Here is a 16804-nt window from a genome sequence, read left to right on the forward strand (position 1 = left end):
GTGTAGGGTTGTGGCCCAGTTGATTAGTCTCCGGACTTTGAAACAGAGGGCCGTGGGTTCAAATCCCAGCCATGGCATATTTCCTTCGGCAAGAAATTTATCTACATTGTGCTGCACTCTACCCAGGTGAGGGGAATGGGTAACTAGTAGGATTTATTCCTTGAACGCTTTAGTGCCTATTAATATGGTGGCTTAGCTACAGCCGGAGTAATAATATGATACCAAGTATCAAAGCGCCTTTGAGTATATGCACATAGTAACTGCACTATATAAATGGACATATTATTATTAATATAATAGTACAATAATAATTATAATTATGATAATGATAATAATAATGATGATAATAATATTATAATAAAAAATAGTAATAATAGTGATAATAATGCACTTTTTGACATTTTCTGTATCATATGCAATAAATAATATATAAAAGAATAACATGATAATGTTCCAGTTACTCATAAGATTTTTAAAATATACACTGTAGGTATCTAAGAGCTTATTCAATAAGATATTTTTGCAAACGACAAATGCATATCCAATCCCTGGGGGGTATTCTAGCCAGTCACCATGTTAGGCATCCACAATACTGGACAAGCTATAATAATTTTCACAATCTAGGGGGTACCCATTAAGCACCTGATTGGGGTATTATTCAATGGTTATTTCTCTCCTTACTGCTTAGGCCATGAAATTTCATATCTCAAAACAAGTTGAATGTTCAGGAGATTAAAAAAAATCATAACTCTCTTTTTCATGGTTTAATGGCTTCTTTTGGGGATCGACGGTTGAGGTTCTTTCAGGACATCTTTTGAGAAATTGTCTTGTAATTGGAGTAATTTCCGCCTAAAATCCCTGAAATTTAGATACATATAGGTTTTATCTTCCCGGCAGCAACATTTCTTTATATATTCCTATGATATATGTTTCATAGGTCCTGACGACCCGTGAGGATCGAGTCATCACGGTTGAACGACCGAATAAGGTGCGCATTGTTGACCACAATGAAGGAACACGAATAACAACGTATTACAAAAAGGTTATCTTCAGACAACAATGTGATGAAGCTAATGAAACAGGCAAGTATTCTGCTTGAATAATAGTAATTTGCAAAATGAACAACAGTTTTCATTTATAAATTTATTCAAGTTGTCTCTTTTTATTATAGTGCAGATCAAAGAAATAGTTTATCAGGTTTATAATGATAGCAATGATGATGATGATGATGATGATGATGATGATGGTGGTGATGGTGATGATTATGATGATGATGGTGATGGTGTTGATGATGATGTTGATGCTGATTATGAAAATGACAATAATAGCAGTGATGATGATGATGATGAAGGAGCTCATGCAGTGCTATTAGAAAATAAAATGTAGTATCCATCTCAAAACAAGTATCACTTTATATGTATTACAGTGATGATAGCAGAGGCCATGCTGAATGCATTTTAAAAGTATATATTACTTTCCAGACACCATACCATATAGCTCATACTCTACATCTAACACAAGAATCACATGTATTTGTAACATTCAAATATTCGCTAGAGTAACTGCATGCATTTGAATGTTCCAATTTTATTCCTAAGGTGTAATTGCTCCCTGGTGCTACATTTAGATGATACAGAATATTCCTTGAACTAACATTATGGACATAGAATGTAAGAAGTGATTTCTTTCTTGTCCTTTTTCAGGAGAGACCCCTGTATCTGGTATCAGAGATGTGAAACATGTCAAGGTGGAGTGTGTGGGATACGCTACAGTCATCTTCAACTGCGAAGACAGCGTTGCCACAACCATCTTCGGGAATGGTTCCGAGATCATCGCCATTCCCGATGGCTCCTATGAGATTCTTCATTGCGAGGGTTCCAGAGTGGCTGTTGCCGTTGACGGAACGGCGCGGTATACGCCCAAGGAGGCTGAGAGCGGGGAGCCAAGCTTGATAGGATCGTACACCATGCAGCACAACAATGTGGTTGCAGTAGAGACCTGTGATGCAGACGGAAACCACTTTGGGGTGAAGTGGAATGGGGATATCTACACGTCCCTCGTCCCAAGCGAAGACAGTAAAGTCTCCCTTGTTGGGGAAGGGGAGGAAGAGGAAGCGGTGAAGGCTCCTCCGAAGATGTCGCCCATTCCAAGATTCTTTGTCATCCACCCTGATGGAAGCGGTACCGAGATGCTACGGCAGCAGGACATTGCACCTTATGTCCACCAGGCAGGTATGGACCCCAACGTAGCTGTCCTCAAGGACCCTATCCCTGATCACCCTGAGATCAATGGCATCACCATCATGCAGCCTCACACCTCAACCATCAGCCAAAGATGGCTCAACCAATTTGATGAACCCAGCATCATCCCTAGGAATCTCCGCTCCAGGGAGTTCAACACGCTTCCAGCAACAGAGACCAAGACTCCAGGACCAAAGTTCGGTACCAAGGTCGGGAAGGGCGTAGCCGTCAACAATGTGCCTCAACCGCCACAGCGAGGACCAGTTCCTCAATGTCCCAAGCAGCTTCAGCTGAGGCAGTTCGTTGCCTACCGCCCCATGGAGAAGGAGCTGAGGGGCAAAATGAAGGAGGGACTTGAAGCTTATGCAAAAGAGATGAAGAAGAAGATGATGGAAGCGAAGCAAAGGGCCATCAAGGACCCTCGCTCTCAGCAAGAAAGGGTCAAATCAGGAGATCTCCTCGCACACATTCTGGCACAGGTAAGTAGTATTCATACTATATAAGCTCATCATTAGAGCTTTAGAAGCTTTCAGTAATCTATTGGTAGACTATAAAGTCTAGGACAAAAATTCCTGATGGATGAACTTATTTTTCATTACAAATTCTATGAAGTATTCACTTGAAATGCACTTTTAACAATTCAAAGCTGAACTTGCATGCTTTAATGAGAAATGCGTTTAAAACATCTGACTATGGCTTTGACATTTACTTTCTATAACCTTATTTTTGGAAATTCTTAACTAAAAAACGTAGATGAATTGAATATCCCCTTTTAGTGGACCTATCTTTAATGCAGATTTATCCATAATAATAGTGTCTAATGTTGCTATCTTTCTCTGCTATAATATTCATCACTATAATTATCACTATTATCCCGATGATCAGTTTGAACAGTTAACATTCCCAAGGATTCCAAAATACAAAAGGAAGAATGTTATATTTAATATCAAGTGTTCAACTACATTAACTTCATTTAAAGTTAAGTTAAAAAAACATATATATAAGTGAATATTCAAATTATTTTTTCTGCCTAATTCTACACTTTCCCCAACTGTCCCCGTCCCCCTTGTATGTATGCTGGTGGTTTCCATATGTATTTTTTTCTTGTTTTACTGGGAGCTACAACACACAAGTTCTTATGAACTTTTCAGTAGTCTTCCTTTTTTCTCTTTTACATGTAATTTTCATTCTTGTACATATTGTATATTGTTCTTCTTTTATGTTGGTGGAAAATAAATGAATTGAGCTTGAACTTGCTACGTGTATATTCTTACTACATGAAGGGCATCTCACATGTTGAATTTCTTTTACCTGATTTTAAATTATCTTTAATCCTATTATTCTTCACTGTGATAGCTTGAGGACGACCAAACCAAGGAGGGTGATGCCGCTCAGCCCTCCTCCTCAGATGCACCCCCAGCCACCCAAGGCCTCACCAGTACAGAACCTGTAAGGCCGCCCAATGTCCAAGCAGATGGCAATGCTGTGGCCCTCTACGAGATCTCTACCGCACCTCCTCCACTGACCCCACCACCGAAACCACATCCCAAGTATACTGATGCAGACTGGGAGAGAGTCAAGTAAGTCCACTCTTAGATTATCTTCTTTTTTTCAAGTCTTTCCTCATTTTTCAATCTTTCTTATACTCTTAGTGATGTAGAAGATGGATGTAGCTCAATTGCTAGGGTGATGGTCTTACTATCTGGCTTTAAGCCCAGATGTTTCGGCAAGTGCCCTTATGCAAGGCATTTTCCCAGTTATCATGTTCCATTTCAAAGACTTGTTATAGTAACACTATTTCTACAAGCATTTTTGGTGAAAGATGAATTGAAGTATTCTGTCTATTGCACTCATAAACATTCATTATTTGTATATTATGAATCAGAAGAGACCACCTCATGGCTGAGACACTTAAAGCTCCCTAATGTTTTGTAATATCCCAGGAAAGAGCGTGAAGAAGAGAAGGCCTGCCGGGAGGCTCTCCTCACCCGCACCGTCCCACCTTACTTTGAGAGCGACTGGGGCAAGGCATTCAAGAGAGCCGAGGAAGCCGTAGCCAATGGAGAACCTGCCCCGGACATGGATGCCCTGACCAAGGACTTGCCACCGGCCAATCGTCCTGGTGTCAACACGGCCATGAGTCTTCCAAGTACACCTACTGATTCCCCAGCCGCTCCTTCTGCTCAGCCAGGTTTGTTGGAGTCTTTGTGCTATAAGGCCTTCAAAGTATAGGAGCATTGCATAAACTTTTTTTTTTATTTGATAAGTTGTCAGATGTGATAACATTCCTTGATTTTGATTGGTTGAGAAGCATTGTTACTATGGTAACTGTTGAATGACATAGACTGTCAGATAAAAAGTTCAACAAGTCCTTTCAAGACATGCATCCCTGATCAATTCAGTAATACCGATCTCTCTGAAATGTTCGTCCTCATTCCGAGTTTATGCAGTAAAGAGAATTCTGTATAAAATTTTTATTTTTTCAGCAGTTTTTTCAGCAGTTAAAAGAGCTGAAGAGTCATGGAATTTGTCAACTTCATCTGGAAAGTCATTTAATAATCATTTATTTGAAATATTTTCATTTTTTCATATTAGAATTACTGTATTCATTAGTGTGGACAACCTATTTAGCAAATTACTTTCAGCCAATCCATGAGAGTGCATCTGACCGTCATCAGTGAGTCTTGGAAATTTACATTTTTTCTGTTCTGAAAAGTGAAAAGTCAAAAATTCAAAAGAATATTTTAGGGGAAAATGTGACCTGCCCTTCTATTTTCATTATATTGGAAATTGAATCATTTTAATGATTGATGATTGACAAATTTATGATGATCTTCCTCACTCTTTATAGGTGCAGCTTGCTCAGCCCAGCGAAGTGAAACCTCCGATAGCATATCTCCCTTGAAGGCTGCCCTCACGGGTTCAAACCAAACCAATGACGGGATGCAGTCCTCGACACCATCAGCTCAGCAAGGTAGGAATACAAGATTCTATTGTAGCTTATAATCAATTCTTGATTTCTCTGTGATTCTGCCATATCTGGGTTGCCTGTGGTGCATGATTATGCAGTAGAGGTGTTGTGGCTCCTTGGATAAGTCTCTGAACTTTGAACAACAAGATCTGGGGTTCAAATCCCTCCACAACATTCGCGTCATTCGGCTAGACACTTAGGCTTTGACACCTAACCACGGAACTCATGCCCATGAGCAAGTCATTTTGTTCATATTGCTCATTCTTATGCCAGATGCTTTGATTCTTCTCATATAGGTCTAGTTCCAGCTAGTCCATCCGACACTCGACCAACCAACCCTACCCCAGGGCATGCTACAGGCCAGGGTACCCCTACAGCTCTTAGACCGACCAACCCCACCCCGGCCCATGCTTCGCAACCTCAGGGTACTGGAAGACCTGGTGAGATTTCTTTCAGTTTGTTCTCATGTTAAATCCATTCTGTTTTGCATTCAATTTGGTTTGTTCACTTTTGTTTCCATATGGACAATTCCATCAATTAAGTTTGACATTCCTGAAGTTATCATTGATTGTTAAGTTACAATTAATTGTAACCGTGCCATTTAATACCTTTTAGCTTACCATAAATGTAGAAATTACCATCAATTGTAAAATTGGTGCCACAGCATTGGCCCACTTGTTATGAAATAATCTAGAATTTCTTTGTTAAATTTATGACCAGTAATCAGTCAGTGGAATGCTGCGATTTGGCAGCTTCCAGTTGTGATTTTACTTTTGTTATTTTAACGAGTCTTGACCCGGTTCTCGTTCCATAGTTTTTTTTGTGTCTTTCACTACCATTTAATGTTGCATTTTGTTTGCAGGGGGGGGGGTTCCTCTAGTTTTGAATTTTTTGATTCAGTAATATTCATGTAAAATTTAAACTGTGTTATTAGACCTATTAATATATAGTCATTCAGCCCTCTCATACAGCAATGCGTTTACATTGTTGGCATCATTGTTAAAATATTTGAAATATCATTACAGTCCTGTGAACCAATTTAATGTACTATTCATATTTGCATGAAAAAGAATCGAAACAGTCTTGTCTTCCTGTCTTCTTGGGGGTCCTGTATCATAAAGAGTTACAACTATATCATGGCAAAATTACTTTTATGGAAAATACCAGTGAAAGGGCTCAAATAATAATGATAATAATAGAGGATACTTATTAAGCGCATAATAACTGGTCTAGTTCTCTATGCGCTTTACAAATTATGAATAAACAGAACATATAAGAATAAGTAAATGATTTACAATTATTACAATACATGTATAAGCAGGAATATAACATGGGGTACATAACCAAGTCCAGATCTGGACGTATGTGAGTGCTTTCCTCTCTGCATCCACCTTTCAAAAACATGGGTGCAGAGATGAAACGATGACACACATCCAGATCCAGACTAAAAACCATATTATTGAAGCCTTGATAATAGATATGTTTTTAGGGCTCTCCCGAAACTATCAGAACTTCCAATTCCTCTCAACAGTCAATCACAATCAAGGTTTCCATGGTAGTTACGATAATGGTAAAATTGCTTTAGTTGTAAGTACATGTACATTATTTGTGAAAAGGGCACCAGGTGATGCGCCCCCCCCCACATCCTAAGGGTTGATTATATTGTGGCAAGACCGAGTTTGTGCATGATTTTATGTTATTACTTGTTTATCATTATTTTAAATTAGTGATTTCATTTTATTTGAAAGTTTTTTATTACATCACTAACAATTAAAAACAAATCATAATATTGTTGTTGTTGAGTTTGCATTGTTTTTGTTTTGTTTTATCTAACCCCAGTTAACCCCACCCCGCAGAGTGCGAGTGATCTTCAGGGGGGCCAGGCTAACCCCGCCCTTCCCAGTGAGACCCCCTCTAGCTACGCCTCTTTCCCCGCTCACCCATCCACCATCCCAGAAATGGTGGAAGAGGGACCCCTCACCAACCGTTCTGATATGACAGGTAAGCTGTGGAAATTTGATGATCGATATACGCGTGGCAGTCCACTAATTCAAATCCATATTCTATTGTTTGAAAGTTCCCTTTGCCCAATTTATCGTGGGCCAGGCAGCCACTGTGCCAGGTTGATGTTGCTATATACCTTAATCATTGAACGTTAAACATACATACAATGTATAAGACACTTCTGGGTCCCGTAACACAAAGGTTAGCGATTAATCGTACGCTTGATTTTTATGATTGATTGTACATTGTAGTCAATGGAATCAATCCTAGAAAAATGCTCTATGATCATTGCTAAGCTTTGTGTTATGGGCCACTGTTGGGTGTTTCAATGAGCTGTTGTAAGTTACAAATGCCTTTACACACGACTGGTGAACCTTTCTTGTGCTATATGATATATCCATTATGTTAATGATTTATAATCTAAGAACATTTCCAGTCTTTAATAAAGTTGTTCATAACTTTACAAACAGCTACCTGGACACGGTACAAAATCTGGGACTATGCAGATTGTATTATCGCACTTCAATTAGGTGCTGTGTGCCAAAGTCATGCTTTTGTAATTTGACTTTTCTTAATGTATGCAATGAAATAAGTGTAAATATTTGAACCAATCTGCATAATCCATGGTTTTATACCATGATACAAGTGAAACCTCTTTTGAGAATACAGGTCTTTGTCTTTTCAAATTCCGTTTATCTTGTGTATCATCATTTTTTCATATAATCTCTCATACAATATAATATCACTATTTCTTTTTCTCTCCAACAGCGAGCGTCTCACCAGAGGTAAAGACAGCCGCCCAGGCTCGCGTCAACGATGTCCCAATGGAGTCTCGTCCCAACATCATCCCATCGGCCGGTAGCGACATCGTCCTGACCCGGAGCCTGTTGGTTGATGTCAACGGGGAGCCAAGGCAGGAGAGCGTCAGACTGCCGGCAGCCATCTTGGGACAGAAGCCAGGAGCACTGCCTAATAACAGGGTAAGGAAACGTATATTTCAAAGCACTGACAAGTGACGTTATGGTTATGGTAGCTACCGCACTAAGAATAAGAGCTACATTTGATTGCCTATAACAGTATGAAACCTGTTTGATATTATTCCCTTTTGAAAAAATGTCAGGTGCCAAAGAACAGGAGTCTGTTCACCCATCAAGAGCATCCGCATGTTGCAATGGTGCTTTGTGGATCGCATGCTTTGGGTGATTCTATGTCAGTCTGTGGCTGAAGATAAATTAAAGTTTGGAATAGTGCCCATAGGTTTGACTTTCCTTCAGAACATTTCCTTGATAATAATAATAATAGGCATTTCTATAGCACCATCTATCTAGAAATATTTTATTCAGAGGATCGTTATTATGATTATTACCCGGCTTTAGCTCGAGCTGCCTTTTCAGTGCTCATGCACTGGTTCGAATGCAGCACAATGTGCATAAATTTCTTGCTGAAGGAAATTACGCCTAGTCGGGATTCGAACCCATGACCCTCTGTTTCAAAGTAAGAAGACTTATCCACTGGGCCACAACGCTCCACAAATCATTTCATTCGGTGATGTCATTGACAAAATAATGTTATAAGCTATTGATAATCTTCACATCTAGGAAATATTTCATATAACAAATTCATGTAGGCGGTGAGTTTCAAAGACCATTTGTTATAAATTACTGAAATCCTTGCATATGATTGGCTCGGAGCAAATAAATCAGCAAAATTTCACTGAGAAGACTCTTCATGAAATCCTTCCCTTATTGTTCCTCACAATACAGTTCGATGAGCTGGAGGACTCGGTCCGCCGGAAGATATTCACATCCTCCATCGCCGGAGCCCAGGCCAAGGGTACCGCCGACCTGTCACGCATGAGAGGCTTTGAGCTGGTGCCCGGGGAGGTCAACTTTGGCACGTTACGGGAAGGATGCACCTACGCCTTCCAGGTCAATCTGAAGAACGTCGGAGTGGACAGCTGTCGGTACAAGATCAGGCAGCCGCCCCCGGGGGACGGGGCTACAGGTGGTCTACACTCCGGGACCGGTAAGAAACATTCAGGAACAGGATCATCATTTTAGGAATAGGAAATCCCTGGGATTTTCTCCAGTGACAATACTTGTAGCTCTGCTGTAAATTCCACACACTTATGGACTGACCAATTTCAACCCTAGAATTAACACTAAACCTTACCCTAAACCCTATTGCAACTCTAATCCTAACCCTACATCTTAGATGAAGTAAAGCTTGAAGCAATAGTTGCAGGAGCACATATTGTGTCAACCCAAAAATATGAACAGAATTGAAGATGCACATAAGTGTTTGTTCATACCAATGCAAATGCAGGGGATCGTAGGGCTGATATTCTTGCTATGTGATGTTAATCCTTTGCACGCTGATGTTGCAATCTTGCACATTTGTACAATTAAATTGAACAATTGTAATAATTAGTTTTCTCCCCTATCAATTAGATAAGCTAATAAAAGGCAATAGTTCTTGGATAACATTTATGTAATGATAACAAGTATCAATGGTGCAATATGGAAATCTTAAATTAAAGAAAACAACATGGAAACAATGGTCATTATGATTCCCCCAATATTGATTCAGCATGCGAAGCATGCATAATGTGCAATCAGGCATAAAATCAACTTTACAATCAGTCACTCTTATTGAATTACAGACCATAATCCTTGGCTCCATATTCACTACTATGAGAAGAAAAATGCATTATTGTACAGGCATCAATGGAAAGTAATATCAGAAAGTTAGTTTTCCTATGGTAACTCTCAAAATTGTAACTTATTTTATTGCAAAAAAAATCAATTACAAAATTATATATTGATTACATACAACAATGCACCATGATTAATGGGTTCTTGAGACGATTGGAATAAATTCAATGGCGTTACTGCAATTCATTTTCCATCTGTAGGTGGCAGCAGGCATGAAGGCAAAGCTTGATCTGGTCCTCTATGCCATAGCTGTTGGGGTCGAAGGAGAGAGTGGGCGTGGCTCTATTGATCATCACATTGAGATCATCACCGAGACGGAGCTCATGTACCTTCCAGTGTCAGCAGATATCCTTTTCAATAGAACAAAAGAGCTTAATGTCTTTTATCTAATCAAGGGGGAGGGGTATGTTTCATAAAGCTGCTCGAAAAATTATGCATGCCTTTATGAATGATTTGGCATCTTCTTTGTTACTATGAAATAGATTCTCATTTATTCTCCTTCCAATCTGCCTAAGCTAAAATATGATCTTTGTAGGGTAAATTAAAGCTGCTAACAAGGAATTGAACAGTATCTGTTGTCCTGAATGATATATGATAATAATTACTATAAAGCGCTCTTTTAAAAGTTATAAAGCTCTACGAGGAAGGCTATTCCATAATGCTGGACATGTACATGTATGAATGAAGGATAGTGATGCAAGCTTGTAGCCAGGGGTTTGGGTTTGATTGCACCCCCTAAGATTTGCCAATTGCAAGAGAAAATGGGCAAGGAAAAGCATAAGAGAAGGGAAGAGAAGGGATTGAACCCCTTAATCAAAACCCTGACTGTGGGGCTGTGATGTGGATGTTGAATGATTGGGACATCAAAACCCCATATATCGATGATTGCTTTTAAACATGTCATTTTACTACTAAAATTTCCTTGACTGCCTTGTACATGTTTTAACAGCCGCTGAGTATGACGGTAGGACCCACGCTGGCATGCAGCCTAGGACGTCCGCTGGAGTCCGACTGATTGCTACAAGACCGCCCTCCAGAGAGGGAATTATTAGACCAAGGAAAGATATACCACAACGTAAGTGTTTTCTCTTTCTCATATGCAGGGTGTACTACCACATCAAGGATTGTTGCTCCGAGCCATCCCCACCCAAGCCTATCTGATATGCGCCGGGCTATAGTGGGCAAGTTACTGGTTGCGCGAAACAGACTGATGGGCGAGCGCTTATCACTGGTAAAGTCATCAATATGCATATATGGTTATCTTATGCGTGACATACTTTTTATTATGCATCATTCATGAGATAACCTTATATGGCGATCAACTGTATTTTTTTAACCAATCAAATACCATCGCAATTCATGTCACGTTCAAGCCTCTTCGCTTATTGGTCCATGTTCGCGGGCAGTTATGAATATTTATGTTGAAGCTTAGTTGGGGGTTCGTAGAATTTCTACGAACGGAACCAGTGATGATAGGCGCTCGGGCTTCGCCCTCCCCGTCAGTAGTTTGCCCACTATACCCCGACGCATATCGGATAGGCTATCCCCACCCCAGCCCTTTGTTCAGATTCTTGTATTGCATTTATCATGACCCCTTATTTTAAAAAAAATGAAAATATACAATAATTTTTTTTTCTTTAAGTTATCAATGGATTATCAGTGCGAAAAATAGTGTTGTGGTATCATATTGTGCAAAATTTAATCCTTTTTAGGTGCACAATGTACTCCTATATTGTTCCTGCTATAAAGCAGAGCTACCAACCGATCTCAGTGGAAGCTTTTTGAAGAATACCTTACTACCCATTTCCATGTACCTCATCTGGGTTGAGAGTAACACAAAGTGGATTAATTTCTTTTTCTCTTTTCTTTTTGTTTCTTCCTGTAGAATCCCAAGAGAACCTTGATGTGTGATCGTAGATATACCAGTTATCATCATCATCCTCGTCATCATCCTCATCACAGCTATCATCAGCAGCACCATCTTGAACGAAAAAAAAACACTACAAACACCCAGACACATTGGGAAGTACTAAAAGATACTGATAAATCTAATACCACTTGATGTGTGATCGTAGATATACCAGTTGTCATCATCATCATCCTCATCACAGCCATCAGCAGCAGCACCATCTTGTACGAAAAAAACACTACAAACACCCAGACACATTGGAAGTAATGAAAGATACCAAACAAGAAGGGCATTAATAGTTTGATACAGCATGAACTGCAGCTTTTGTATTCAGGGGTAGCAGTCTTTCAGCTGAAGTCTTCAATCAGAGCCTGTTAAATGATTTCAAAGAATCACATTAAAGTCATTTTAAATGATATAGCAAAGGTATTGTTTTTTAAAAAAATTTCCTGAAATCTGATGTGTTGTAATTAATGCTGTTCATATGGTTGAAAAACACCCAAGGAAGAAGAAAAACATAATCAAAAGTGTGAGGACACTTTCAAGACATCTGTGTCTAAAATTCTATTTCTTCATCCGGGAATTCAAATTTGAACAATTGGGTAATGTATGGAATAAAATTTGGATGGCTTTTCTGGGGCCTATAGAGAAAGAGTTGTCTTTAACGCCAGTCAAAATATCAAGCATAAGTCTAGAATGCATGCTCCTGATTGGTTGAAAATCATATCACAATCGTCTTAAGGTGAATAATAGAAGGTAAGATGTGTATTGTCTGTTTAAAACCACATACATTTCTCTCAATTAGAACAAGATATTTCCTCCTGAACAATATGAACCGGGGGGGGGGGGGGGGTTCATGAAGTTATTTGTGATCCTTTCTTAATGTAAATGATATTGAAATGAATGTTCGTTGGTGATTATTTAGCACGAAAGAAAAGATCACCGGTCGTTCGTAAAGTCGCTGTTAACTTACGAACAGCGCAACGAAACACCCACCAGGTTTGATTTTGGCACTATGGCCCGTATTCTGAAGTCAGGTTTAACTTAGACCATGGTCTAACTCTGTGCTAAATTTATGGAAAGCCAAAAGTGTCAAAATTTTTATTAAGTTGTATGTTTCTTATATTTACTGTGCTCTCTCTCGATTCTTCAGTGGTGAAGACAATCATCTATTTGTACTTCCTAGACAATAATGAATGATTTGAGATCAAAATGAGCTGAAATATGATATCTCTACTGTTGGTGATGTATGTAGCAATTGGCTATCCATACTTCAACCACAACTTTAAACCTGAGTTTAAGTTAAACCCGACTTCAGAATACGGGCCTATTAGTCTGGTCAGTTAGCGGAATTATGTGGACACGGTGGACAAAAGCGTGATTTTTTCTCCAGACCTTTGTTTATGTATAAGAATTAAGAATGGGGTATGCTCCAAAAAATCTGGCTGCAGGAACAGTGAAAAAATGGGTGAAAATGTCAGAATTTATGAGTTCAGATTTGTCTGATATATAGACTAGCGCTAGTGCAAAACTCAATAGCAGTGCATTATTTTGCATTGGATTAGTTCTTGAATTCAGACCCTTTTTGAACAGATCTTTTGTTTGTCCTCGCATCTCAATGCACCAAATATCTGAATGAAGATGCTAACCAAGCCGAAGGGTGACGGTGGAGGGGGTTGGATATTGGTGTGTGTGTACATATTTTGGTCTTGGGGTAAAGGTGTGCAAGACACATTTTTTGCATGTGTTGGAAATTGTGTTGCCCTGGTAACAGTGTATTATTGCAAATATAAGGTAAGAATCTTGCAGTTAGAACCACTTCCTCTGTTTTTAACCGATTCTCATGAAACTTGGCACACACATTGGTCTTGAGGTGAAGATGTCTAAGACACACTTTTTTGTGTCTTTCAGAAATCTTGTTGCCATGGTAACAACATATTATATGGTGAAAATTGGGAAAAAAATCTGAATTCAAACTGCTTCATCAGTTTTCAATCAATTCTAATGAAATTTGGCACACACATTGGTATTGAAGTAAAGATGTACTAGGCACTTTTTGTGTGTGTTTCAGAAACTGTGTTGTCATGGTAACAAATTATCATATGGCAAAATTTAGGTAAAAAACTTGCAATTTGAACTACTTCATCAGTTTTGAACCAATTCTCGTGAAATTTGGCTCACACATTTGCCTTGGGGTAAAGATGTGCAAGAACCTTTTTTTTGCATTTGTCAGAGAGTGCATTACCAGGGTAGCCACATATGATAGCCAGAAATGTAGGAAAACTTATTGTGGATCAAACTTCTTCCCCTGTTTTTAGTCAGTGCTCATAAAAATTGGAAGAAATATTCATCTTAGGGTAAAGATCCATATTAAATTCTAAATATCTTCTCTGCATTAAAATGTGGGGGTATTAATCACCTTCATTAATATTTCTGGGTTTGGGGGAAGGGGCAGGATTAGTCCTTTAAATCTGACATCAAAGAAGGTTAAAGGCAGTGGCCATTAGAAACATAAAAATGATAAACACTCCTAAAAAAACGCATCCCCTTAAGGGCATATAGGCTGGAGGTACACTGGGTGAATATGAAACCTTCCGCTGAAGCAGAGGAGTTCCAACACTGGCAAGCAAAACAAAATGTGTACCCCTTCTACTTTCAACAGCTGATTTTCCAAACCTTAGTTCCACCTCCCCAAGATGTGCACCCCTCCCCATACCACTTTTAGTTCTACTTCCCCATGCTCAAACCAGTCTACACCTTTGTCCCACAGGGGTCAATGCATTCTTAAAGCTAGACATTACTCTTTTTTTGGGGGGGTGGGGTCTTTAGAAAATGACCTCATTAAAATTACAGTTAAAGGATTATGACTAGGAACTTAACACCCCCCCAAAAAAAAATAGGGGGCTGATAATACTTTTTAGCAGAAAATCCCCCCCCCCCCCTTCAAAGGTAAGAAGAGTCCTTTGCACTTCAGACCATTCATTTGAAGCTTAATGCATTCTGATTTGATAAAAAAATTGTTTACAGTACCCAATTAACCATTGTTTATTTATATTCTCCTACTCAGTCTTTTATTCATATTGATATTCCGTTCCTACTCTTTCTTTGTAACTTTCACATCACTATTGATTTTGAGCTTCACCATGCCACATTACGAAAATGTCCCGTTTGATTCTCGACCTCACTTCGGACTGCAAACTGCGGTTTTATACCCCGATTCGCGTTTGGAAACTTTTCCAACCCCGATAAACCCATCTTGGCCAGGTAATCCCCTTGTCTCGATTTCACCACCACGGGCCAGCTAAATGAGCGTTGAGCCAAGGACGAAATGATAAACAACGCTGTGCTATTACGTAAGACTTGTCTGCCTGTAGAAGGATCTTCGGAATGAAATTATTGTATTCGATATTAAACACGTTTTCAAAGGCATATTACATTCAGACATCCAATGCTAGTCCATTTTCAATTTCGAACGAAGAAAATCGACCTTGAAATAAGGAAAGTAAGCGAATAAAAATTACGGTATGCTTAGCATGCAAGGACCGCGATGCATGCATAGTTTCTGTCCGTCCAGCAAGAAAATGGGTTCACTCGCGCAATGATACAGTCTTAACGTTCGAAAAATAGTAGTAATGGCATACCAACATACAAAGTATAATAATCATGCTGCTGATATGCACAAAAATATGAAATCATTATTTTTTTTACCCCAAAGTCTTATTCATAATTTAAATACAAACTATGCCTGTAACTATTTTTTTAATCGCAGACGTATTATTGCACCATACGTGGTTCTCCGGTAAACTGCCCATGTGCGCTGCATCCATTCCACCGTTTGTTTTGGGTCGTTTTAGTTTCCACCATTAAATGTCTGACTTAGGTATGTTGTGCTAATTTTTTTGTAAGTCAAAATGTTCAGAATTTGTCATTTTACTAATATGAGGTGATTAAAATTAGCGCCCTGTCCTTTTTGTCGGGAGAAAGAGAGAGAGAGAAATAGAGATGGGGTGGAATTTCCACCCCATCTCTATTTCCCTCTATATATCTTTAACAAGGGCGCCGGAAGCGAGGGGGGGCAGGGGGCACTTGCCCCCCCAATAAATTTTTTGGGGGCAAAACGAGATTTTGCCCCCCCCATGTGCCCCCCTGAAAGTAGAAAAATGATAAATTATTAAATAATTAAAGGACAAAAGTATACGATGAAGGCACTTTTATGCCCAAAAATTGTCATTTCTATTGTCAAAAATGAACAATTTTGCCCCTGACGGGGCAATTACATTATCATAGTAAGCCTGGCGTCTTTTGACGAACAGTTCCTCTGTGAAACATACCTTTGAAAAGCCCCTTTTCCATCTTATTACAGTGTGATAACGTTTAACCTTTTAATGAATACATTTCAGACTAAAACCGAATGGCAAGCTAATTTTCTTTAATATCTAAACCTACAAATTATGAAAAAGATGGATATCTTCTTAGATAAATGATTTGATTTTATATATTTCGATCCAAAAAAGTGAAAAAAAATCAAGCACGTTTTGAAATAAAAAGATGGCTGTGTATTTATGCAAAGCGCAAGCGATTTTATTATTTTTATAACATGTCCTGAAAGTTTTCTTTTTTCCCAATTATTCACCTCCCTTCCATCATTCAACTTTCTTCCCGGTCCTATCTTTCTTCTTATTTTTCGCCTCACCTTCCGCCGCTTCGCCCCTTGATCTACCTATGATGACCCCTCCCACGGCAGGAATTTTGTGTAAAAATGGAGTATAAGTCTCGTTAATAGAGTGTTTAAAAACAAATTTGGGGGATAAAGCATAGTTAAAGTTCATTGTGAAGGATTAATCATAACTCATGAAAACTATTCTTTATACTGAGTACGCAAACAATGAAAATATTCTCAGTATATTCCAAGTAAATTTGGAATAAAGGGAAAGTGAATTGGATTAACAAAGGTATGATTTTACTG

At 38.9% G+C, this 16804-nt stretch overlaps 1 protein-coding gene across 1 annotated transcript in view; it reads left to right on the plus strand.

The window, feature by feature from the left end:
• Positions 1-11909, plus strand: part of LOC121414436 (sperm-associated antigen 17-like) — a 45912-nt gene extending 34003 nt beyond the window's left edge. Inside the window, 13 exon segments of the mRNA XM_041607612.1 lie at positions 938-1082; positions 1704-2719; positions 3597-3820; positions 4184-4431; positions 5092-5214; positions 5508-5651; positions 7051-7212; positions 7984-8195; positions 8979-9203; positions 9205-9240; positions 10130-10274; positions 10867-11004; positions 11815-11909. Coding sequence (XP_041463546.1) covers positions 938-1082; positions 1704-2719; positions 3597-3820; positions 4184-4431; positions 5092-5214; positions 5508-5651; positions 7051-7212; positions 7984-8195; positions 8979-9203; positions 9205-9240; positions 10130-10274; positions 10867-11004; positions 11815-11840 — 2844 coding nt within the window. The 3' untranslated portion in view covers positions 11841-11909.
• Positions 11910-16804: the final 4895 nt, after the last annotated feature.

Source organism: Lytechinus variegatus, chromosome 4 (genome assembly GCF_018143015.1).
Source record: "Lytechinus variegatus isolate NC3 chromosome 4, Lvar_3.0, whole genome shotgun sequence".
Taxonomy (NCBI): domain Eukaryota; kingdom Metazoa; phylum Echinodermata; class Echinoidea; order Temnopleuroida; family Toxopneustidae; genus Lytechinus; species Lytechinus variegatus.